General features: G+C 33.6%; 4 protein-coding genes across 5 annotated transcripts; 1 reads left to right on the top strand and 3 right to left on the bottom strand.

The window, feature by feature from the left end:
• The first annotated feature begins 3214 nt into the window (after positions 1-3214).
• On the top strand, positions 3215-10404 carry LOC110615643 (phospholipase D delta). Of its 2 annotated transcripts, XM_021757633.2 has the most exons (10): positions 3250-4488; positions 4698-4814; positions 5753-5947; positions 6406-6687; positions 6783-6851; positions 6968-7115; positions 7426-7574; positions 7975-8145; positions 8697-8897; positions 9046-10404. In XM_021757633.2, the coding sequence occupies exons 1-10, from the start codon at positions 3574-3576 to the stop codon at positions 9337-9339; spliced, it is 2541 nt and encodes an 846-aa protein (XP_021613325.1). In that variant the 5' UTR covers positions 3250-3573; the 3' UTR covers positions 9340-10404. The 2 variants fall into 2 exon arrangements, with proteins under 2 accessions (XP_043812633.1, XP_021613325.1); XM_043956698.1 differs by lacking the exon at positions 4698-4814 and having other exon boundaries at positions 3215-4488.
• On the bottom strand, positions 9700-10358 carry LOC110615644 (plastocyanin). The gene has a single exon (XM_021757634.2). The coding sequence runs from the start codon at positions 10356-10358 to the stop codon at positions 9849-9851; it is 510 nt and encodes a 169-aa protein (XP_021613326.1). The 3' UTR covers positions 9700-9848.
• On the bottom strand, positions 9700-14536 carry LOC110614673. Its single transcript, XM_021756283.2, has 4 exons — positions 14287-14536; positions 14122-14204; positions 13750-14007; positions 9700-13633 (listed from the first exon to the last, which is right to left on the bottom strand). Exons 1-4 carry the CDS (start codon positions 14519-14521, stop codon positions 13463-13465), a joined length of 747 nt encoding a protein of 248 aa, XP_021611975.1. The 5' UTR covers positions 14522-14536; the 3' UTR covers positions 9700-13462.
• A 35-nt stretch (positions 14537-14571) lies between these two features.
• On the bottom strand, positions 14572-16345 carry LOC110615401 (F-box protein SKIP23). Its single transcript, XM_021757243.2, has one exon. The coding sequence runs from the start codon at positions 16245-16247 to the stop codon at positions 15027-15029; it is 1221 nt and encodes a 406-aa protein (XP_021612935.2). The 5' UTR covers positions 16248-16345; the 3' UTR covers positions 14572-15026.
• Between the last annotated feature and the right edge of the window lie 10077 nt (positions 16346-26422).

The following is a 26422-nucleotide window of genomic DNA, read 5'->3' as shown; positions in this document are numbered from 1 at the left end:
GCAGAAGACCTCAATGAGGCAGAAGACCTCAATGAGGCAGAAGACCTAAATGAGGCAGAAGACCTCAATGAGGCAGAAGACCTCACTGAGGCAGAAGACCTCATTGAGGTAGAAGGCCGGCGAAGATCTCAAAGATCCCCCGGAGCAAAAACGGCCGGGATCCCCAAGATCGTCCGGTGCCACAAGCAAAAACAACTCATAAGAACATAGTTCCGATCTCACATAAAAGATTGGGGCACGAGACCATAAATGAAAAGCTAAACTCCGACCTCCCAAAAGACCTCAAGTCATCAGGTAGAGAGACTTTAATCTCACACAACAGCCAAAAGTACCAAAGCATCATCTCAAGAAAACGAGCGCAGTACTGGTAAACCCGATAAGACAGACCGAATTAAGGCAAGGCGATTCCTAAGCAAACTGCATACCAAAATACAAAGTCAAACAGAGAATCAGGGGCAATCATAAGAGGTACCGAACTCGAGAATTGACCGCTCACACTAAACCAACTCAGCTGACCTAGAGAGAGGTCCAGGCAACAAAGAGCCCGCAAAAGGCTCGAGAGCAGACAGCCCATAAATACTCGGGGGCAAAAAACATACACGAGAGTCCAACGCTCAGATAAAGAATCAAGAGGGCAAGACGGTCAAATCCAAAAACAGATAGTCCGACCCCTGCAATCCAAGGTCGACCTTCCCGGAAGCCTGGAGGGGCCTCACATCTGGACCGGCAAGGCTATAAGCCTATAAAAGAAAAGTTAAAACCAAACAAATGAACAGTCAGACTGAAACACAGCCCGAATAAGGCTCGACAAGAAAGCAAGAAATCAAGTCCGACTTCACAAAAGAGCTCGGGGCACCAAAGTGAAGAAAGTGAAATTCCGAACTTCGGAGCTCGCGATATAGACACCGTCACAGGCTATAGGCACAAAAGCCTAAGCGAAAAGCAAAGAACCGAGCTCCCAGCTCGGATGAACTCGTAACAGGAAAACAACAAAAGAACGAGTACTCTATCCCAGTGGAGCTTACAGCTCAAACCACACCGATTACCGGAAGGATATCTCAAGAGGAACAAGGTATTATATTCCTGAGCTCGCGACAATGACGAGATCGCGAGCCAAAAACAGAAATGCCCTCATGAGAATAAGAAAAATTCGCAAGTTAGAAGCTTAACCAGACTCCGAGCTCTTAGCCCGGATCGGTTCAACCAGCAAAGACCCAGTAGAGTCGGCCTGATCCAACAAATAAGTAAAGTTGACAAAACCAGAAGACAGTGTGAGTAGAAAATAATGATGAGGTACATGCCGAGGTGAAATATCATTTGTCATCGAACACACATTTCCATAACGCCATACATTCAAACATCAAAGTAAAGAGACAAAAATAATAAAAAGGGAAAGAAATGGAACTTTTGACAAGAGCAGTTCTCAGACCACACATGAATAGAAATTAAAGATTTATCCCCTCACCAGTCATGGAATAACTGCTGAGGAGATAAAGGGGCAATTGATGACTGCTGGATTTCTTCACCCCGGCCTAAAGGCCAGGCCCATGAAAACAGTCCATGATTCGAAGGCTTCAATATTCCCCTCGAGAGCCAGGTCTAGCCCGCTCAGTCACAGGGCCGGACTCTGCCTAGATTCCTCAATCAAGTCGGCCCAAACCTCTTGGCCCAATAATCAGGCCCTCACCAGGTTCAACTTCAGCCCTACCATTCAACCCAGCCCAGAAAGAGGAAAATGACTAATCTGCCCCGCTGATGGATCCTTCCGCATGCGTATCAGAGGAGAATTAATGGCCGTTACGCATGGAGCAGGCGCCTGACACATCCGTACATACAGAGCTGGGCGGCAGAAGACAGCTAGCATTGTGGCAGAGAGACAGATATATATATCACGGTAGAGGCCACGCAAGAGGGGATTTTTTTCTCTCTTCTTCTTCCTTCTCCTTCCTGGACACCATTTTTATTCTTTCTGCAACTCTTTCCTGAATATACTACCTTGAGCCATAAAATCTGACTTGAGCGTCGGAGGGCCTCCACCGGGGCACTCCCGGTAGGCCCCTGACTATTCTTTCTTATTTTACAGGTCCTTTCACCAGGTAGAACATGGAGAGACCCATCAGAGAGTCCAGCAAGAAGGGACCCAGAAGAAAGCCAGATCTATCATGGACCAGGAAGAGGAAAGGATTTATCAATATTATTAATTTTTTTAATAAAAATATTATGTACTAATAATATTTTTATAATTATATGGTACATCTATAATTTTATTAATTTTTAATAAAAAATTTATTTTAAATTAATAAAAAAATTTAATTAAAATAATATTTAAATTTAAAAATATATATAACGTAATAATTTTATTTAGAATTTTTGTTTGCTAATTTAAAATTTCTTATACTAAATTGATTTTATGTATCAGATTTTAATGAGAATATGAATTAACATAATTATAAAAATATTATTAATATAAAAATTTAAAAAAATTAAAAGTATAATAGTAAAGTAAGTACACAATTTAAAATTTTTATGAATATTTCTCATTTTAAAAGCAGTTTATAATTCATATTACTCAATAAAATAATTGCATATAAATTATTTATTAATTTAATTAAGAATTAAATTATTTTGTATTATAATTGAAATATATTTTAGTAATATAATGGTAAAAAATGAGCTAATATATCTTATTATTTAAAAATAATTTAAGGCAAATTTTAATTATTTTAGAAGTAATCAAACCTCATATATTAATTTAATAAAAACATATAATTACTTTTAATTCTATATATTTATAAGTTTAAATTAGCTTGTAAGTTATAAGTACCGTAACTTATAAATTAAATTTACATTACGTTAAATGAGGTAATAAAACTCTGAGCTACATTAATTATCTTAAATTTATATTACATTAATTATCTTAAAATTTTATATGTTTAACCTTTATAATTATTTTTACTATAAATTAAATAGATAAACGAAATTATTTTATTATTTTTACTTATTCTTTTATATTATATAGTGATATAATAATGACTATATTAATAACAATTATATATTATATGATTGATGACATCAGCAATGCTTATTGTAAACGGCGGCAGTTCCCACGTCTCCTGATTTTTTTTCATCACCTTAAACTGACAAAACCCATCACGTCGATCGAGCAATGGGATAAGGAGAAGCGTTGTGGGAAGCGGTCAAGCGCCACGCCCTCGCACGCGCTGTAATTGAGTTCTCAATAACCTTTACTAACCAAACACGGCCTTAATATCCATCCACGTGTCTAAGGCTTCGCTGTTAAGCTCATTATTAATACCGCCACCTTCCCGACCTCGCTGTTTTGTTATCCCCCTGATTCTCTTTTAGGATCTCCCCTCCTGCTCTTTCCTCAGTTGGCTTCGCCGGAGAAACCAACGACAACCTCTTTTATTCCAACTCCGGCTCATTGCCTTCAAGAGGTTGTTGTTTCTCCGGTTGCTCCGTCGATAGCCAACTTTCTCCCTTGCACTTTCATCTATTCATGATTTACTAAATCTCTATATAATCTTTCGTTGTTTTGATCCTTATCATCGTATGATGGCCGAAGAGACGCTGGCTGCCGGAATGTATCTTTATGGTGACCTTGATTTGAAGATCATTGAAGCTCGGCGGTTGCCCAACATGGATTTGTTCACGGCGCGTATTCGTTGGTGTTTAACCGCTTTTGACAGTTGCCGGAAGCGTTTCTCTAGAGAGAAGAAGCGACCACACGAGAATAGAATCATTACCAGCGATCCTTACGTTACGGTTTGCATTGCGGGAGCCACTGTGGCTCGCACGCGCGTCATTTCTAACACGCAACATCCCTTCTGGAACGAGCATTTCATTATTCCGATGGCTCACCCGGCCAGCCACGTGGAGTTTTACGTCAAAGACAACGACGTCTTTGGCGCCGATTTAATTGGAGTTGCAACCGTTCCGATTGAGAAGATAATTTCGGGTGAAAGAATCAGCGACTGGTTTCCAATAATCGGTCCTTATGGGAAACCGCCGAAGTCAGATTGTGCAGTTCGTGTTGAAATGAAATTCACGCAATGCAAGGAGAATCCATTATACAAATATGGCATCGCTGCGAATCCTAATGATTCCGGCATTCGAAATTGCTATTTCCCGGTAAGACATGGTAACTCCGTAACGCTATATCAAGACGCGCACGTGCCGGACTCTATGTTGCCGGACATTAAATTGGACAACGGTGACGTATTTAAGCATGAAAAATGCTGGGAGGATATTTGTCACGCGATCCTAGAGGCTCATCATATGGTTTATATAGTAGGTTGGTCGATTTTTCATAAGGTGAAATTAGTGAGGGAGCCCACAAGGCCATTGCCTAACGGTGGGAATTTGAATCTGGGGGATTTGCTGAAGTACAAATCGCAAGAAGGTGTTAGAGTTCTGATGCTGGTTTGGGACGATAAGACTTCACATAGCAAGTTTTTCATCAATACGGTGGGTAATGCCTCGTTTTGCATTTGATTCTTAATGGACTATTTCAGGAAAGGCCAATTTTTCATAATCTTTTTTGGGTTTTTATCGCACAAGTACTTTGAATTCTGCGGTCCAGTTTGAATAATTTGAATTTACCAGATATAAGTACTTAATGTTGATAGCGATTAGCGATTCTAAATCTTTGCTTCTGAACGGGATGTGGAATGCAGACTGGAGTGATGCAAACGCATGATGAAGAAACTCGCAAGTTTTTCAAGCATTCTTCTGTTAAGTGCGTGTTATCGCCGCGCTATGCCAGCAGTAAGCTTAGCATTTTCAAGCAACAGGCATGCTTATACCGCGTTCCATTTCCTCTTCTATATGTTTTTGTCACTTTTAGCTCATACAATACTTTCACTTGATGATATGAACATAGTTTATACTTCTAGCTGTTATCCTTGCGAACTTGCTAAGCGAATATGATTTTTCCCCCTTCTAACATGAACCCAGAGAAAACATGAATTTACTAAAGACAAGGCTTTCTTTTTGTATCAATGTCGCAGTGCTTACGTAGTGTATAAATTAAATACAATTATTAAAACGAAATAATATAATATAGAAAGTGAATAGAAACCTTTTTTTTTGGAATGAAAAAGAGACTCTCCCTACTCTCTTCTTAGCTGTAGCTATAATGAGTCACTATATCTAACATAATTCATTTGAATATACTTTAGGAGATTTACCAAGTTGGAGAAAAATTATTCAATGCAACCTTGTATATACAATATTGACCGTTAATCATGGTGGGAGCTAAATGTGACCCACTATAAAACCATTGTATATACAATAGTTGTACTGAAATTTCTCCTAGGTTTTTCCCCATTTTCTTACTCTCTTTTATTTGGACAAAATATCTCTATGCAATAATTAGCAGATTACTTAATATTTGGCTTCATTAAATGCTGAAAAATTGAAGTTCTTTACTAGGCCATTCATTTTTAGCTTGACAGAAAATTTCTTTGGATACAAATCAGTTTATTGTCAGTATTATTGAGAGATCTCCTAAAAAATATCATCCAAGCTAATAAATGATAAATTAATGGTTTTAGGACACTATATGACCAATGATATGTCTTCTTAGTGTTTATAAATTTGTTGGAGATAGGTATACCAAATGAGTTTGCGAATTCCAAACATGGACCCTCATAGTCTATAATTGAAAAGATGGAGATATTATCTAATTATATTGAAATTTTGCTGAAAGATTATTGTGACATCTTTTCAGGTTGTTGGGACCCTCTTTACACATCATCAGAAGTGTGTGATAGTGGATACACAAGCATCTGGAAATAATCGGAAGATATCTGCTTTTATAGGAGGTCTTGATCTTTGTGACGGGCGCTATGATACACCCGAGCATCGGTTGTTTAAGGATCTTGACACTGTGTTTCAGGATGACTATCATAATCCAACATTTTCTGTGAGTACATATTTCCTAGGACTTATATTTAATCTATCTTTAATAATTCTAATTCTTAATCTAAAAGATCTACAGAGATTGAATATATCTAAGTTTTAAGATGGGGTATCACCTTGCTTTGTTTCATAGAAAATATAAATATTGTCAGAAGCGCCAGCATAAATATAAAATGTATTTTCCAGTTTACTTTCATTCCCTTCTTTGTGAATGGGAATTATTCTTAATGTGAGCCGTGGACAATCAGTCTGTTGAGGCTGATGTAAAGGATGATGTTTAATGGTAGGAAGAATGCCACTGTACGACTATCATGTGGAACTGCATGAGTGAAATCTTTCAATTAGAGTGTGTTATGCATTAATATAATTCCATTTTCATTGTTATTATGCTGTTCTCATATCATTGGTCTTACAGAATGACACACACTGTCTTATTGTCTTTTCTTTTTTAATAAATGATAGGCAGGAACCAAGGGTCCTCGGGAACCATGGCATGATTTGCATTGCAAAATTGAAGGACCAGCTGCATATGATATTCTTACAAACTTTGAGCAGCGTTGGAAAAAAGCCTCAAAGTGGTCAGAATTTGGACAGCGTTTTAAAAGGGCAGCTCATTGGCATGATGATTCTTTAATAAAGTTGGAACGAATCTCATGGATACTTAGTCCTAGCCCATCAATTCCAAAAGATGACCCTAAATTATGGGTGTCCGATAAAGATGATCCTGAAAACTGGCATGTTCAGGTTAATTAGTGTTCACTTTCCAAATTCATTTCTAACATTTGCTTTATGATGTTATGTTATGTTATGTCATGCATTGTTGTTTCCTAAATCAACAGGTTTTCCGGTCTATAGATTCAGGATCTTTGAAAGGGTTTCCTAAGGATGTTTATCAATCTGAGGCTCAGGTTAAAATAATTATAGACTAACATATAAGTACAGCAAATTACTTGTCAATAGATTTGGCATGACCTGTACATGTGTAGCTCAATTGATCAGTTTCATGTCACTCTTTTTATTGCAGAACCTTGTTTGTGCTAAAAATCTGGTGATTGATAAGAGCATTCAGACAGCATACATTCAGGCAATCAGATCTGCCCAACACTCCATATATATTGAGAATCAATATTTCATTGGATCATCATATGCATGGCCATCTTACAAAGAAGCAGGTTTAAACATAATCTTTCGTACTTTTACATGATATACTTACAGGAATAGCTAATTTATTCAGCTTGAAACATCCTGCTATGGTACCTGTTGTATTTTGCTTCTTTAACAGAGCAACATGTGTACTGTGCCCTACACCCTTCTCATGGTAATAATAACTGTTGCACACTTGATGGTATTAGCCTTAGTAATTTTGAATTGGGTCATTTGTTTTTCTCTTTTCACCTTTACAGATTTCTTTTCTCTACGAATATCTAAAATTGGGATTAAGGCTTATTTCTTCTTGTTGTTTATTTTCTTTGGTATGAATAGGGGCTGATAATCTAATTCCTATGGAGCTGGCATTGAAGATTGCTAGTAAAATCAGAGCAAAGGAGAGGTTTGCTGTTTATGTTGTCATACCAATGTGGCCTGAGGGTGTTCCCAGTTCTGTCTCTGTGCAAGAAATTCTCTTTTGGCAGGTAAAGGTGACGTATGGTTTAGTTAATTAAGTGTAAGTTGATGGTGATGGAAGATAGGGAGGAAGAAGCAAAAGGGATTTATTTGCTGAGTTTCTTTAGGAAAAATATTATTTATGCGGAATTGGTGTTTGACAGAGCTGAATGATGATCAAGGATCATTATAGTTGACTTGAACTAGTTTGGGATTCAAGATTTAGTTGTTATTGACTGCATCAATCTTTTTATATTGGTAAAATTATACAAAATTCATCCATTTTTCCTCTTTTTTTCTTTATACCCCCAGCCAATTGGCATTCTTTGGAATTATGGGTGCTAGTTTCATTTCCATTGCATGAATAATTGCTAGTTTTGATTGGAGCATGCATTTAGCCATGAGACTGACATTTTCTTGCTTTTACAGGGACAGACAATGCAAGTGATGTATGAAATCATAGCAAAAGAATTGAAAGCCATGAATCTCGAGAATCTGCATCCTCAAGACTACCTGAACTTTTATTGTCTGGGTAATAGAGAAGAACCACCCAAAGAATTATTGGAATCAAGTAATAAGCCACAAAATTCTGGAGATGTGGTGAGTATGCTACTCGCATCATATTACCAAATAGATGTTAGTTAATATTGTTATTTCTAGATTTACCTGTTTTCAGTTGGTTTAGCTTGGTCTTGATCAAACCAAAGCCAATTCTTTTTATTTACTTGTTCCACTTTGCATTTAGTTTATCTCCTCCCTCGAACCATACCAATAATGTTTTAAAGCTGGCTAGGAATTTCGATTTTAGTTTTTGTTTTCCAACTGTTAAAGTAATTTATAGAGATAAAATATATTTATTTTTGTGTTCGGTGTTTTAAAACAGAAAAACAGGCTGTTGAAACACAGGAAAATCATAGGAAGTTGTTTCCCTGATTTGCTTGGCTTGTTTTTCAAAAAATAAAAGGACAAAATCAGTTTCCTTAGTATGATATCGCAAAGGATAAGAAGCACAGGCCCGGACCCACAGTGTATTCATGCTTGTTAGACCTTTGTGGATTTCCATATGAATTCAGTTGTAAAATGACTGTTTGTGTAGATTCGAAATATTGTTTTCCTCAAGTTTGTATTAATTTTCCCATAACTAATTTCAGGTTTCAGCTTCTCAAAAACATCAGCGTTTCATGATTTATGTACATTCCAAGGGAATGATTGTAGATGATGAATACGTTATATTGGGTTCTGCCAATATTAATCAACGATCTATGGCTGGTTCAAGAGATACTGAGATAGCAATGGGTGCGTACCAGCCCAGTTACACATGGGCCAATAAGAAGAGACATCCACGAGGCCAGGTATGTGCCCCCAAAATACAATGCTTGCTCTTCCTGAATGTTGCAGATAGTGAACGGATTTGCCAGTCAAGTCTGAGCCTTTTTCGATATGATTTTTAAGAATTTAACCAGAGAAAAAGCCAGATTGAACTATGTAATGCATCTTCAGGTATATGGATACAGAATGTCACTCTGGGCAGAACACATGGGATTGGTCGATAAATTGTTCGAAGATCCTGAAACTTTGGATTGTGTGAAGACTGTGAACAAGATTGCTGAAGATAACTGGAGGAGGTACACAGGGGAGGAATTTTCTCCATTGCAGGGGCACCTCCTTAAATACCCTTTGAAGGTAGATATCAATGGCAAAGTAAGCCCTTTGCCTGGACAAGAGAGTTTCCCAGATGTCGGTGGAAAGGTTCTTGGAGCTCGCTCAACCCTGCCTGATTCCTTAACTACATAGCAAGTCCATACTTTCAATTTCTAATTCAGTGTATTTCCCTTTGCCTGTAAATGGAAGGCCTTAGTTTGTGCTGGTATTAAGCTCAGTTAGCGGTCATAGGAGCCTTGTCACTGTATATTGCCAATCTAGTGTACAGAACACAATGCCTTTGTACCATTTCTCAAAAATAGTCTAAAGAAATAGAAAAAGGTCATCATTGATGAATTCTGGTGCTCTTGGCTATGGACAGATTTGAATTTGGCCTGGGTTTTTCATGTTTATGTTTCCCTCTGAATTCCATATTATATTTCCATGGGTACAAGACAAAGAATGCAATCTGAGCAAAAGAGAAGAAACAAAAAGCACACAAATGATCCTCAGTTGGCCAATACAAAATACAAATGTCAAATTATAAAAGCGAAATTACAAGGATATTACAAGTTGGGTTCACACCATGCAAGATTTATGAACTCTTCTACCTCGGAAACAAGAGGAATACGGGATGATATAACCGGACCCTACGGTGGAGTTTAGTTAACGGTGACATTTCCGGACATGCCAGCTCCCCGGTGAGGGGCACAGTAGAAAGCGTAACTGCCTTTTTCCTTCAATGTAACTTTATATGTCTCTCCAGCGGCATTCAGGAGTTCTTCTTCCGGCATGGAGATTGCAGACGCATCTACCCCACTTGGAATTTCGTCCTCGTCGAAAACGACGTTGTGTGGGAAGCCAGCATTGTTTTTGAACACAATCTCTTCCCCGGAAGCTACAGAGAAATTTTTGGGAACAAAAGCCAGTGACCCATCATCAGCTCCAAGCAAGATCTCAAGGGCCATGGCATTGCTAGCGAGCATTGCACTTGCTGCAGTAGCTACAACAGCAACACCCACGTCCTTCATTGAAGCCTTGATGGCGAGCTTTGGGACTGAAGAAGCCGTAACCTTGGCACCTGCATTAACTTTGGCTGTGGTGGTGGTACTGGCAGCCTTAAGACCAGTGAATGACGGGATGGCAACAGCTGCAGAGGTGACGGTGGCCATTGTTGAAGCCTTGTTTCTATGTTTTTTTTGCAGGACTTTGCTTGTGCTGTGATGGAAGCAATCAAATGGAGAAGGAAAGAGAGGTTGGAGTTTAAAGTAGTGAAGGAGAGAGGGTGAGGCTGAGATCTTCTCTTTTGTGTGGTTCAGATTTTGGGATGGATACGTGAGTAGATAATGGATTGCAAGTGAATGGGCAGAGAGCATGTTATCTGCTAAGGATTGCTCCTATTGGCTACACAGGATGTCCATTCGTGACGTGGCTTGAATGTAGTCCTGCTTCTACTGGTTGTTTAGGCCTTGGATTGTTATCATCCTTACCAGCTATGGCCAAGTTGCTCCGATGTTAGGACCCGAAAAATTAAAGCACCCTTGTTACGAGCGTTAGGAATCGTTAAGAAGAGATTATTGACCGCAAACTAAGGTGCCCACAATCATAGATAGTTACAAATTACTTTTTAATCTCTAATTTATGTCAAAATTAATATAGATATTCATTTATTTGAAAAAAAAAAAAGAGAGTTTCATCCTATATTTAGTTTTTCAAAATTGAAATTGTTCCATCTAAAAGAACTGTTAATGAAATATGAAATAGCTATATTATCCTTGATTAAATTTTATAAAAAAAACTGATTTGGCAAAAAAAAATTAAAAAAAAAATACTGAAAAAAATATCATCGCCTTTCTTTCTATGCGAACTAAACAGAAATCTTCAAAGAGCATGCAAAAATTTTTTTTGCATGCATATATAAATTCACACAATTTTACTGTTACTAATTTTCCTGGGAAATTAAGCCTGATTTCCATTTGATTAATCATCAAATGTGCCTGCACATGTTGATACCACCAACAAATGAAGGAATAGATACTTCAACCTGAAGATCAGCTGAACTCCTGTTATTAACCTCCATATTAAATGCAATAACAATGAGAAAAAAAAACATAAAAATTGATGGCTTTCTTAAGTGAGCTAAGAGTTAATCAAGGGGGAAAAAAAAAGCTTCTAATAGTTGACTTTATGTTCAACGCCAGCCTTTCATATGATTAGCATACCCAGCTCATATGCAAATGCAATTATCACTTGTGAAAAACAAATGGAGGCTGAAATTTTGGATCATCATTGTACAATCAAACAAGTATAGGGAGCATAATGAAAAATTACCACATGTTAACATATGCGTGGTTTTGTCCTCCGCAGATGCAGCTATTTATGTCCATATCTATAATTTCGTTCCATCCTAAGCTCTAAAAACTAGCAAACATGTGGTGCAGCTGACATTTGTGAAATAGATATTTTAACCATGGCAACCTCGGATGCGGCTCTGCTGTCATCGGCAAGCAGACAGGGCAAATATCCTTGCCAAAAAAGACGATTCTATAACCCATGAGGGAAATACTAGACAGTGCATTCAGGAAAACTGGTCATACGAAGAGATCATAATACTACCAGAGGCAACGAAATGAAATCTCCAAGGTCGAGACCATATGTAAGCAATAGCACATTTAACCATGTGATGTTATGAAAGTTACCTTTTGTATTTAACTTTTATGAAGACTTCATTCCCTGAATAAAAAATAAGAATTGCCTACGACTACAGAATATTAATAACCATTTCTCTCCCAGATTGCGCATTCATTGATGTCAAAAAAGAAACAAAGCCAACAAAGCAAATTTTCTTCACTTCAATTTTATATCACTGCGAAATCACAATATATAAAATCCTATTTTCATCACCAGGCACGCATCACCATCCAAAAGATACCCAAAAGAAGGTAGCAGACTTAGAGCTATAGTTATCTAGTTTGACTTCTTAAAAACAATGTTCTGTTCAAAATGGAAATTCTGCTGCATAGGAGATGGTGAAAGTGAAGGAGAGAGGCGGGCCCGGGGGGTGGGGGGGAGGAGTGGGAAGGAATGTACTCCGTAGTCCATACTCCATATAGATTCAGAGAAGAAAATATCAGTCATTCAAAGACTGCAACCACATTGGTGGGTCTAATTTACTGCTTATGTATAGATGCAGGTTTATCTAGGAGTTGCAAGACATTTCAATTGTTTTCAAGGCTTATGCCAAGGAAAAGGCACATCAAGTCCCAATTTCCAAAAGTCCCCCATTAAGACAACGTAATTTTCTAGTTCTCCCTATTCCTGCTTCAAGAAAAGCTTTTCAATCTAAACATTGTTCAACAGAAGACAATGGGTCACAAAAATAAGGCCACATGAATATACTGGTAGATCATTCATTAAACCAAAATCATGACCTAGCATTGCAGAATATCACCAACATCTTCCCTATTAACATAATTTTCCAAAGACATGGTACTTAAATCAATGGCACTGCCTGTACCATGAGTAACAGCTTCATTCTTAATCTGAAACTGTAAATGCTACCAAAATTACTATTGCATCTTTACTCAACTTTAATTCATATGTCTTGCAAGCAAGTATGGCCCCTTAGCTATCTTATCTATACATTCCAACACAACACATCAACCATATGGAACAAAGTTCAAAGGTTCTATTCAAAGGTAAGGTGGAAAAACTGCTAATTATCAACATAAACACCGAGATAACATTTACTATCCAATCAGTTTTAAAAAAAAAAGCCATCTCCAACACTCTTATCACAAGTTGTTCTAAAACAATATGCATCAATATCCACTAGAAGCATATATTTTGCTAGCAAAAGTGCCTTTAAGAAACACCTATGCAATTAAAAAATTGTAAGAAGATAAATAATCTTTTCAACAAGACTTTCGTTTTCTCGTCTTTAATTCATTTCACTCAAGACAAAAAGGTTAATTTTTATCTGAATCAAATGCATGTACCTTCTAGAACACAAGCCAGAAGGTGCTCAAGTTCAAGAGAACTCGGAAATATCAAAAACGAAAAGTGATCTAAGAAAACAAGAGGAGAACTTCTATCCATTTTGGGAAATTAGGTTTTGAATACTATAGCAGAATTTTCAATATTAAACAAGCATTGTTCTATTTTTCCATTATAAATATCCACAATCCAAGTATGAAAGACAGACCCTATATACAATCACAATACAAATCAGCTCCGGTATAAGAAACGAATTTACATTTAATATCACTTTCACCTCTTAGATTGGGAACACATCATTTCTATCATCCTCATCATCCATCTCAAACAACTTGAATCCAACATCCCATTTTGCATCTTTGTAATTGAAGCTAGGATTCACATAGCACTTCATCTCGTGAAACAGGTTCAAATTGTCCACCAGCTTATGAAAAATATTACATCCACAGCACTACAAAGCACAGATAAAAAGACCAAGTTAAAAGCTAATTTTTTAAAAGAAAAGAAGAAAAGAGAAGGAAATTACGGAAATGAGGAATTCGAAACCTATTAGAGAGACAGAATCACCTGAACGAAAACAGTGCCGTCGGTATAGGCGTGTGGATTGATAGCGCGAGTGGTCCTTTGACCGCAAACATTGCAGGTAAAGGCGACGCGCATTCTCCTACGCGGCGATTTGGTGAAGAGAGACCATGGTAAGGTCGAAACCTTCTCTGTATTCGATCCTTCATCGGCTCCGGCAGGAACCGGAGGCCCTTCCATGCCGGAACCAGTAGTCCAGCCTCTGACAGAAGCAGCACTCAAAACCAATCCCATAGCTGCATCCTAATAGCCATTGATACCGAAAATCCCCAAAAGAAAACCATACAATAACAAATTGAGATGGAAATTTTATCAAAATCAGTAAAAATAGAACACCATACGAAATTTGAAATTCACCTTGGATAGGGTAGGATTGCTAAAGAAGGGGACGATGCTAGAATCATTGGAGTCAGATCGAAGATCAGAATCATTTTCATTTTCTGAATCACAGGAATAATTATGTTAAACAAAAGATGAATTAAGGAGAAAAATTAGAGGGAAAAGGAGAGGGAAGCAACTTACTTTTGGAAGAAGTATGGAAGCGGAGGATTCTGATTGGAGAATCCTTTCTCTTCGGGGAAAAGAAGGAGAGAGGAGAAGACGAAGAAGAGACGAAGGCAGCAGAGGAGCTCAGAGTTTCCATTGCGATTTCCTGCGACCAAAGAAAGACGCGACAATCTTTTACATGACTTGCCTGTGGAGGAGGAGATAATGGGCAGCGATTAATGGGCCTAGAATCTGTGGGCCTTCCGCACATTCATTTTGGGCCTGGCTTGGCCCAAACGAAAGCCTTGCACTATAATGAACGTGAAAAGATGGAATATATGCATCATTCTATTCCGTTTAAAATAATTCATTTTATAGGAAGAAAATTTAATAGCTTAGCAGCTTGGGAAACAAAGGAGTAAAGGATTATGTTCTAAAGCGGTGAGGGAAAGCTTGTCAAGCTTTTTCTTGGCCTAAATTGTTAAGTGGACATTAGTATTAATTGAAAATGGGCTAATCTAGAGTTTTGAGAGAGTAGGTGAGCTTTTTGTCAACCTTGTTATATATATTGTGCTCATCATAATAAATTGAAAAAGTCCCACTAATAAAAAAAACTCCCATCATATGGTCAAAAGAGAAAGTGATGAAAACGAAATCAATCTAAAAGCCAAGTCTTATTTTCATTCACTTTTAAATGGTCTCATCGTTGCATCTTGAATCCATAAACACAGGACCTAATTAGGTATTTTCCATAAATTTTCAACATCCAATTTAATTCAAGGACTGATTGTAACCCAAAAGGGAGGTGGCAAAATGAAAAACGACATATCGCGCTGTAGGCTTCTTTCAAAGAAGTAAATGTTTGGAAATCTAGGCAGTTTGATCGGATACGAAGGCAACCCAAGTCGCTTGATAACACCATCATCAAAATCGAAGATGCCAAAATCATGACCCTCCCATGGAAAATCACTGCAAACCCCAAAATTATCATCAGTGAAGTAGATACAATTCCCTTTGCAGTTCTTGTAATCTAGAGCTGAAATGGAATGAAAGCAATTCCAGCCCAAAAAGAAGATCTTATCATCCAAACCATCCAACTCTAACCACGTTAACTTGCTCGCATCTAGCTTGTAAACCACAAATCTACGAGTCTGATACTCATAGTTAGGAACTCCATAGTTCCTAAAACGACCAAGCAACAATAGATCTTGGTCTAAACTCCCCAAGTACCATTGCTTGTAACCCATCTTTGGTGGGACAGGCGGCGACTCGGCAACGTGGATCATTGATGAAGGCTCATCTGTGTTGCAGATTGAAACCCTTCCCTTGTCATCAACTACGTAGAATTTTCCTGCATGAAACATTATATCTTTGTAATGGGGTCCCGGAGATGTTTCGTTAATGGTAGACCAAGAGTGGTCTCCTGATCTACAGAAGGCTAAATTTTCATTATCATTCACCGTATGATATATAGCCATGACCGTGAAATTGGTAACCATTGAAGGATCTTCAGATATTATGGCTTTTCTGATGTAACTTTCTCTGATGCGAAGTTTGACGTTTCTGTTAAAATTCTCATTCAAGTTCCTACAATTCTGGTAGACGACTTCAGTGGGAAAATTAGGGAAAGTGGATAACGATGGAAGCTCAATTCTGGCTTTTGTTAAAGGGTTTAAGAGAAAAATCGATGGAGTGTCTTCGACCATGACTAACCAACCATGGGAACAACCACAACACCGTTTCTCGTGGGCCTGGGGAAATTCGAGAAAGTAGGTCTTGCCATCTGAAAGATTGTGGAAACCACGGTGGTTTGGGCTGTTCTTGTGATAAGGAAGCAATAGCCATGGAAGGTGACGAAGAAGATCATGAGGTCTCTTAGGTATAGCTGATCGCCATGATTTGCATACGGCTCTAATGGAGATGTAATCCACGTAGTTTGTTTGTTTTTGGGTTATGGTCAGTAGCAATTCTGGTGGAAGCTCCGACCACCTAGACATGTTTAGTTATAGCATTTGTAAAGTGTCTTGGCGATGATGTTTTATATATAGGTCCAATTCATGACTTGAAGTTGTTGGCCCCATATGAATGGTGTTTTGGTTTTTCCTCCTGGAATTTTTCATTTGGAGATGTCCATTTGTTTCTGTCATAGTTTATTTTAATAATATATTTTCTTAGATCCCTAGAAAATTTTCCAAGATTTTTCTTTTCGACATTAAGTTATATTCCACTTAAATTTGTTAAATTCGAATAGTATATAATAATTAATTTGAAATTATTAAATAATTTAAATTAATTATTTTAAATTAATTGAAAAATAAATTTAAAAATTATTTAGATTAATTTGAATCGTATTGTTTTAATTTATAATCGATAAATTTATTTTAAAAAAATATTTTTATTGTAATAAATTATATTTACCATTAATCCCTAGTGATTATTGCACGTCTTTATGCAAAATGAGGGGTATTAAATACTTATGAATTATTAAGATGTGTGCATTATTTTGTTATATTAATTTGAATAATCTTATTAAATTGATAAAATTCGATTACTTCAATTGAAATATTCCATTTAATTTTCTATTATAATTAATTATTAAGATTTTTTATTTTTAATTATTTGCTTAATTACCCTTCAACTAATTAATGTATTAAATATAATTTTATTAATAATATATTATTATATACTTATTATTTTATTTATAATTATTGTTTTATTAAAAATAATACTTTTTTTTTTGTAAAAAAGCAGTATAGGCGAATTTTCACTAATATTTTACTAATTATAGTTATATAAAATATACACCATAAATTTTCAGTTAATTCAATTATAATATTTTTAATTTGAATTATATTTATTTTTCTCTCAATTTCAGATTCATTTGATTATGAATTATGGAAAATAAATTATTCACCATGCAAGATAAATATTGTACGTACTTAATATATCTTATAATTTCTTCACTATTAAAATTAGGTGATCATTTAGAAAGATATTAAAATGTCTCCTAATGACTCTAGATAAATCTAGCACATAAAATTTTAATATTTTTTGTATTTATATGTCTGGGATTTCCACAAATAGGTAAAAATTTTGTATTTATGAGGGAATAATTGAGAAATATCTCCAAAATGAATTTTTTTTTTTAGTTTTTGGAAAAAAAATTTAAACATTTATAATAATTTATATTTATATCAAATATTTTAAATTTAAATTTATAAAAATGTATTTTTTATTAATTTTATTGTTTATTTTTTATTTTCACTTTTATATAATATCATAGATATTAGTAAAAGCAGCTTAAAGTATGACAAAGAAATAAAACTTTACAGAGTGCAATATTTTATTTTATTTAAAATATCATTAGTAGAAAGAAAAATATACACATAATTTATAATATTAAATATAATATTCAATAAAATACTTTAATATATATTATTTATATATATATTTTATATAATTGAAATTTATTTGTAATAAATATTTATTTAATATTAAATAAAATAAATATAAAATATATTTAATTTCAATGTAAAATTTAAATTAAAAAATTATATATTTTATTAATAATATAAAATTTTAAGGATTATATTAATTTATCATTAACTTTTTCATATTTAATTTAGTTCTCTTAAATATAATTATAGCAAATTGAAAATTTTAATTTTATTATTTAAATTGTTGAATATAAATGTGAATTATTTTAAATATTTAAAAGAAAATTTTCAATACACAGCATCATATTTTCTCTAATTAAATTTAAGTTTTTTTGAAATATATTAATTTAATTCTATATTAAACATAATAATCATATATCGAAAATTTTTTAGATGAATTTAATGTATTATTGACTTAAAATACATGAAAGTGAATATTATTTAATTTTTTTTATTAAAAAATTTATATATTTATATTTTAAATTTAGGATAAATCAAATCCAAACGAGGTTGTTTCCACCATGCATAATAAGAAGACCTCTACTCTCTGTATACTGTGGATAACTTGTCTTTTAGTTTGAGCCTTTAATTTAATGGACCCATAGCAGAAATGATACCCGAACTTTATTTCTAAATAAGAGGGGCCTTTGGAAAAAATAAATAAATAAGAGGGAGCCCATAAATAGCAAAGAATAAAATCTTACCTTTCTTGTTTTTAAAAGTAGGGTGTGAAGTCGAATCTTAGACCTCACAAAGACTGCTAAGATGCATTAATAAAAATTTACCTTTGAATTTATATATTTAATTAATAAAAATATATTATTTATTTTAAAAATTATAATAAATCTCACTTATAAAAATTTAACATGTTAAAAAAGAAAAAATTTAATGTTATATTGAATTCATATGGATTTACAGTTTAAATATATAAATTTTATTATGTATTTACACTAATTCATATAAATTTAATTTAAATAAATATTTTATATCTAAATAAATATTGTCGTACGAAGGAAGTCCACAATCATCATCACGCACATCATTTCATCTACTTATAACTTCTCCATATTTACAAGAGCTTTGACATTTAATCAAGACACTAATTTGAGAGTGGGCCATCGACTCTCTTCGTAATTTTCTCAAACAAATCATGGGCATTAAAGCATGAGGACTCTCAACAACACCATCAATAAATGATTATTATCTCAATGGTAATAAAAGGGCAGAAAAGAGGGAGATGGCGAACTAGTCATAATTGTAGACCGACAAATCTCGTGAAGAAAAATGGAATTGTAAGAGAGAGTAATTATAATGAATAAATAGAAAATGCAATAAATAGGAAGAGGTTGCAGCCTACGTTATATAGGAGAAATTAATGAGGGAATCTTTGTCTGAGCGCTTCAACGCACTCATTCTTCACTTCTCCTTTCTCACCTAATTCACTTCTTCTTATTAATAGCTCTATCTTCTCACATTTACTCTCCCCAACTACCGCTTTGTTCGTTTCATGCTCCAAAATTATTTTATATTTTTATTTATTTATTTTCAAATAATAAAGAGACTTGACTTTTTGTGCTAACGACTAGAAGAAATTAAGGCAATCCACAACTAACCAATTAGGGTATTAGTTGAAAAATCAAGACCTAATTTGTAGGCATCTTTGATTAAATTTAACGATTTTACTTTATTACATTGTTATTTTAATATAAATTCAAAAAATATTATAATATAGTTAAAAAATAAATTTTATATTGTCTTCTTTTTTAATTAAAAATTAAAAATCGAAAAAGTAGAACGTGAGACCTATATTTATATCATTTAATAATTAAATTCTTTTTCTAAGGAAATATATTATGAAATTAATATCTCAAAAGGAAAATATCTATAAAATTTATTAATATTTATTTAATATATTATTTTCAGTATTTTTGTTTAAGTATGATGATGATTTTTTTTTATTTACTTTCTGTTGTTGGTAGTTTTTATTAATTGGTTCTATAAACGCCCTAATATAAGGTAGGAATTTTCTCATAATTGAATCGACACTACCAAATTTTAATTAATTCATTATTTATTTTTTATTTTGTTGCACAAGGAAAAATGAACAGTAGGACACAAACGAAAATTATATAAAACTCGAAGAGTATATAAAATAAAAAATAGTAATTCTTTTTTTTTTTTAATAAAATTATGGAATATATTCATAATATAAAGAATATATTTAATGGGAAATGTACTCAACTACAAATTATAAAATTCAAGACAATATATAGCGAAATATATTTATTTTTTTTGAAAAAAAGAGATATTTATTTTATATGTAAATTTCATATATTTACATATTAAGTATATAATAAATTAGATTTAAAAATTATAATAGGGATTGAAGCTTTATATTCTTTTTTTATAGAATCAAATTTATTTGATTAATAAATAAAAATAAATTAATAGATTTAAATTTAATGATAAAAGTAAAATAATTAAAATAAGAAAAAAAATAGTGGAAGAAATGGAGGGACCTGTGAAGGTTAGGCTAGAAAATTAAGTAACCGATGAGAAGAACGAATCGAAACGAAAGCCGTTACATAAATTTATTGGAGTGACGTGCATGGCCGCTTCATTTAGCGAGAAATACGGGACAAACACTTTAATAAAAAGACTAAAAACCTCTACATTCTCTGTGTTACTTCACTCAACTTCAAAGGATAATTTCGAGATTTGATATTTACCCAATCATTTTCTTTTAAAAGATATTTGAAAACAATAAAAAAGAGCGAACTGTAGAACACAAAACGGGGTCGCACACTCACCTTAGATACATCATCAAGGGATCTATCAAGCTTACAGTATTGAAAGAGCACTAAGATATTGGCACGGCTCAATCAAAGACCATAACATGCTTGTAGTAAAACATAGTAATTTGTCTGAGTGAACCGAGCCAACATCACAATGGCACTTTCAAGCAGAGAACGGCTACAAGAAGAAGAGAAGAAACTTTTCAGAAGAAGAAGAGGTGCTGGTTTGTTTCTGATATGAAATGGGAATCTCTGGGTTCAAATTTAAGCAAATGGAGAGAGAGGGTTTTGTTTTGCAGGTGGGTATTAAAAACCCTCGAGTACCAAGGACCAGAGCATTGAATGGGAACCCACGAGAGGCACGTAGTGATGTAAATGGTAGATATGAGCAAAAATTAAACTGCTCGAACACCCGAATTCAATTTATATGGACAAAGATTTATTCTAAAATTAAAAATTAATTTAAACTATTTGAAATCATCTCCCAATCCGAATATTATTATTGAAATAAAATTTAAATTCATTTAATTTTATATATTTTAATTAATAATTTATATAAAAAATATTTTTTATTAATAATTTTCATTTAAAAATTTTAATATTTTTAAAAAATATTTAAATAAAAAAATATTAAAAAATTTATAAATATTATTATAAAATATATTTTGTATATTAAATTAATTATTTATATAAATAAGTTCAGACAATAAATACTCTATCTATAAAATTTAAATTTCATTCGAATTTTAAACATATATTTTATTTTAAATTCAAATTCGTGCCATATATGTCAATCTTATTAAAATTTCGTCGGATGAGTACTTCAAAATATTGGATCCGTTGCTATCCTTAAAGCCACGTCCATAATATTCTTTACTTTAAATTTCTCTGAATCTCTGTGTGAAAGAGGACCATAAGGGATGATGGTACAGGTCCCCTCCCTATTCTGTACATGTCTTTCTTTTGATGTAGACGAACAAACAAACCAGAAGGAAGCAGCATGCTCATGCTGCAATGGTTTTTAATGAGGGGAATCCTATAGCTCTCTTCTTCTCTCAACTGCATCTTAATTACTACTACTGGAATCTTATCAGCTCAACGAGACTCTTTTGTCCTTTTGCTCACCGCTTGCTTAAACAACTTTGGTTTATTACGTATGGGAAGGTTGATACATGGAATTTAGCTTTTTCTAGTTTGGATGCAACTCCATGATTTGGGCCTATGGGACAGACGGTACAGATCCTTTCTTTAGCTATTGTCATAGCCCCGTTGTTGAGCTTGGACTTTGGGTCAGGAGATGTGTATCGCAGTGGAAGCAGGAAAGTTGTGGAAACTAGGCCTAGTGGCAAGGCAAGGCCTGCGAGATTCAGGTTTATGGCTATTCTTTATTTTGTCAATACCATGATAATTTTGAAAATTTTTGGTTCTGTATGAATCCCACTCACACAAATTTCATAATTAATGTAAAATCTCCAAAGATTAGCCTATGAAACATATTTTCGAAGGAATCTTAATTTAAATTTTAAGTTACATTATGCACGTTCACCCTTAATTTTATATTTTTGTTATCAAAAATAAAAAATATAATTCAAATATAGTTCTGAATTATTATAAAATCATAGTAATTTTGACAAAATTCTTAATTTTATATAAACTCTACTCATACACATTAAAATTTTAAAAATCTTATAACTATCCATGATCAAATAATTTAAGGATCACATAAAATTTTATATATTTATATTATGAATCTATATAGATTCGATCTAAATAAAAATAAATTAATTTAAAATTTTAATTACTACTTTGTTAATTAAAATATTTTTTATATTTTATAAAGTTAAAAGTCATTTCTGTCAAATAATATGTTGAGTTTTTATAATGTTTAATTTTAATTATATATTATTTAATTTTTATAATTTTAAATATTTATAATATTTAATTTTTTATAAGTTTAAAGTAAATTATTAAATTATTTATTTAATAAAATAATAAAAGATTTTAATTTTATAAAATATAAAAAATATTTTAATTGAGTGACTAAATATTAATTTTAACAAAACACACACATCTGCTACAATTTTACCCAAAAATTTAACATGTCTGCTCTTTTGTCCTTTCGAAATCTATTCGCTTCGTAAATATATATATATTCCCAAATTTTAACCAGCCGAGGTCCCTAATCGAGCCGCGAATTCGACGATATTTAGTAATGTCTCCGCGACACATTTTAACCAATCCAAGGCAATATTTAATGGATATGGAAGACAGTGAAATTTAATGTTTCATTGATTTTAGGTTGCATATTAATTTAGATTTTATATTCATTTTAATTTATAAAAAATTTAGTTATATTAATTCAGTTTAATTTTAATAAAAAAATAATAAAATCAAACTAAATTAATTAATAAATAATTTAAAATTAAATTCTAATTGAGGTTAAAACACTTTAATTAAATTTTAAAATACTAAAAATATGATATAAAAATTCAAACTTTTAAAATACTAAAAATATGATATAAAAAATCAGACTCCAACCAATTAAATCAAATCATACTAATTCAATTTAAATTAGTTTCTTTTCTCATTCGATTTTGTTCAATTTTCACTAATACTTAAATATTAATTTTCTGTTTATTCGGATCGGTTTAGTTTAATTTTAAACTGAATCGAATCATATAAAATTAAGCCTCCATCTATTTATATTTTTTATGAAAATATTTTTTATATTTTTTGACTTTTTAAAACACTTTAAAAAATTAATTAATAAAAATAAAAAAATTAAATCATTTAAAAAAATGAGTTCTTCTTTAAAAGAAAAAATCACTTTGTGTAATTTGAAATTTTTTTTAATATCAATATATAAAAATTTATTTATATATTTTATTTTTAAATTAAAATTAAATAATAAAAATAAGTTAATTTATTGAAAATATTTTAAAAAAAAATATTTTTCACATAATAGTTTAATGTAATAACAATAACATGAATAGTTATAAAGAGATTTGTATGAAAATAATCAAATTATATATAATGAGTATGTGAATAAAAAATGTAAAATATTTAATACAATTATTATTAAACTCATTTTTACGAGTTTGAACTTTTCATAGTTTTATCCAATATTTTATTGTATTATATGTAATTGTGCCTGCTACATATATTATATTTATTACTAAGCTTTAAGAAAATATAAAAATTTTTTTACTGAAGGAAAAGTTTATTAAATATGACTAAAAAAAGTTCAGAGATTTAATATATCTAAAGTTTGCCACCAGAAATTAATAAGAAAGAATTCATTCCTAATAGAAAAAGCAGCTAGCCGGTGAGCAAACGCATACGTTTGATTGATAAACGCATTATACATTCGATTGATATATTTGAAAAAAATTGATAAAAAATTAGACAACACTATTGAGACTATGTTTGATCTATAAAAGAGCAAAGTTAATCTCGCCATTTAGACAACGAATGAAAACTTAGACAATTTTCCTCAAATACCACATGTGGAAAACCTTTGGAGATAGCTAAAGAGACTCTTTCTCTGCAAGCTAGAGCTTCAAGCGTCAAAGGATCTAAAATGGCAAGAAACTTCTTACACGATCAATTACAGACCTGGTTAGAATGATCCCGAGCTAGGAGAACAATCGCTCTGCAATTTCCCTTCTTATTTATAGATGCATCAAAGCAGATACTGATCATACTCGCAGGGGAGGAGAGTAAGTATCTTGTACTAGAGCAAGAGATTTGCGAGAAAAAGGTTTGTTGCCCTCCTCTCCTTAGGCTAAGGAAAATTCTTCATGATGACTCAAAGCTTGAGAGACTCTCTTGAAAAGAAAGATTTTACTGTTGGAAATAGAAAGCATTTCTATTTTTTCAAATGTGCCAAAGAAGAAAAACAAAGTGCTAAACAAAACGGTACCATGATCTTGTTGGAGAAGAAAAAAAGAGACCTCAAGCCATATGTCTTGAATAGAGGAACCATGAAGCTCTAAGGCCCGTAAACACAAAGGAGAAAAGAGCCACACTGCTAAAGCCTTAGGACATTTAAAGAAGATATGCCTAGAGGTCTTTACCCACCCATAATTGACACAATCAATAGGGATATGATGGAGCCTCTTATTAAGATTATTCCGATTGGGAAGTCTATCTAGGAACAATCTCCAAAGGAACACTGCAAGCTTCCTAATATAATAGGAAAATAGAGTTGTGTTGTGATTGGCTAGACCTATAAGAAAGAGAACGTGAGGTGGTGGGTGCCCACGGCAGCCACTCCGACGCTCAAGTCAGTAAACTAGAGAATAGAGTAAATGTAATGAATTACTTAGGACTCAAATGTAGTTGTGTAAAAATTGCATATCTTTGCCTCTGTGATCCTTCTCTTTTTATACTGTAAAAAGATGGAGATAAATATGACATTTTCTGATAATCCAGCGATAATATGGTTGACTATTTCATAAGGGATATCACCAGCTAATAGTTCAGTAATCTTGTGATTATAGGCATTATAGGGATATGCTAGAATGTGCCTAATATGGTAACTTTGTGCTGAGACTTGACCTATCCAGGGGAAGGCGAGTCTTGATGATGAGTCGAGTGTTTAAGGTGTTCGGGTCTTCCTTTCTTCGAATGAGATCGTGCTGCCCACTTATTGGATCCTTGTCACGTGACCCTATTTCATAGTGACAGCTCATAGCTTACTTTGGGCGACTGTTACGTAACATCAGAGGTCCCCCGCTGGTCTTCAATTCTTCATATTCGAAGGTGACAATTGTTTTCACAATCTGAGGCACATGGCCTTTTGAGATTGGTTCTCCTCTACTCATGCCGTTTTGCCTACTTAGCCTTTCAATGATGGTTGCTCCATTTCTCGAGCCGCATTTAAAACCTGCCATCAAAACCATCTTATAAGAACCTTTCTTCTTTCCTAAATATCACTTTTGCACTCATATGTAATCTTTGCTTTTCAGAAAGACTCGATTTCCCCTTCTTTTTCATGTATACTCCCTTACTATTATGGTCATTTCTGTTTTCTTCCTCCTTTTAGAATGAATAGGAATACCTCCTCTTCTTCTCTTACTTCTAGTGGAGGTTCTGCCTCAAGCTCCTCCTCTGATGGCCCCATCTATGCCCCAACCCCTATCGTTCCACTGAGGGTGGTTCAAGAAAGCGAAGGTAGCTCGATTAGTGACATCCCATCTATTCTAACAGAGCAAGATATAGATCACCTTTATGATAAATATTGAATTCCTTGAGAGACTTTTCGTGTCTTTACCCCTTCCTCAAGGGTTTGTGTGAATGATCTTATTCCTACAGAGGATACTATTATAGTCTTTGAGGAGCAGCTCAAGGCGGGCCTTCAATTCCTTATGGACATGTTTTTATTGATGTCCTACGGTTTCATAAGCTTTCTGTAACGACCCGAAAATTGGACCGCTACCGGCGCTAGGATCCAAATCGGCTTAAGGCCGCCGGGACCCGTAGTGTAACGACCCGAAAATCGGACCGCTATCGGCGCTAGGATCCGGGTCGACTTAAGGCCGCCGGGACCCATAGCAAGCCAAACATACATCCTGTGAACCTGCTTAATCCCATACATGATCAACAACATACATAAAAATTAAAACTTTTCTTTCATACATTCTATCATACGCCAAACTCAACCTGCGCATACACTGAACATATACATAATCATAAACTTGACCCCTCTATGGGATCTCATCAATGCCCCCAATGGGTGGCAAAACATGTGTTGAGTTGGCTAACATAGTCATCCATAAACATTAAGATCATGCAACAAAAAGGGATTACAACATCTCTAGGGTCAAGCACAACTTCTAATCCTCAATATCATTATACATAACATAACTATTCAATTATACATCATCTTACAATTTATCATGTCCACTTTCTAACTATTACAATTACAAGACTTTACTC

Source organism: Manihot esculenta, chromosome 5 (assembly GCF_001659605.2).
Source record: "Manihot esculenta cultivar AM560-2 chromosome 5, M.esculenta_v8, whole genome shotgun sequence".
Lineage (NCBI taxonomy): Eukaryota > Viridiplantae > Streptophyta > Magnoliopsida > Malpighiales > Euphorbiaceae > Manihot > Manihot esculenta.
Note: the sequence above shows the minus strand (reverse complement) of the source record. Positions and strands in the feature narration are given on the sequence as shown.

Excerpts from the sequence above, each read along its gene's own strand:
- LOC110615643 (XM_021757633.2), top strand. The coding sequence starts at position 3,574 with ATGATGGCCGAAGAGACGCTGGCTGCCGGAATGTATCTTTATGGTGAC. Across the intron at positions 4,489-4,697 it reads GCAAGTTTTTCATCAATACG|ACTGGAGTGATGCAAACGCA; the intron begins GTGGGTAATGCC and ends TGTGGAATGCAG. Across the intron at positions 4,815-5,752 it reads TTAGCATTTTCAAGCAACAG|GTTGTTGGGACCCTCTTTAC; the intron begins GCATGCTTATAC and ends ACATCTTTTCAG.
- LOC110615644 (XM_021757634.2), bottom strand. The coding sequence starts at position 10,358 with ATGGCCACCGTCACCTCTGCAGCTGTTGCCATCCCGTCATTCACTGGT.
- LOC110614673 (XM_021756283.2), bottom strand. The coding sequence starts at position 14,521 with ATGTGCGGAAGGCCCACAGATTCTAGGCCCATTAATCGCTGCCCATTA. Across the intron at positions 14,205-14,286 it reads CTTCCATACTTCTTCCAAAA|AAAATGAAAATGATTCTGAT; the intron begins GTAAGTTGCTTC and ends CCTGTGATTCAG. Across the intron at positions 13,634-13,749 it reads ACGGCACTGTTTTCGTTCAG|TGCTGTGGATGTAATATTTT; the intron begins GTGATTCTGTCT and ends TGTGCTTTGTAG.
- LOC110615401 (XM_021757243.2), bottom strand. The coding sequence starts at position 16,247 with ATGTCTAGGTGGTCGGAGCTTCCACCAGAATTGCTACTGACCATAACC.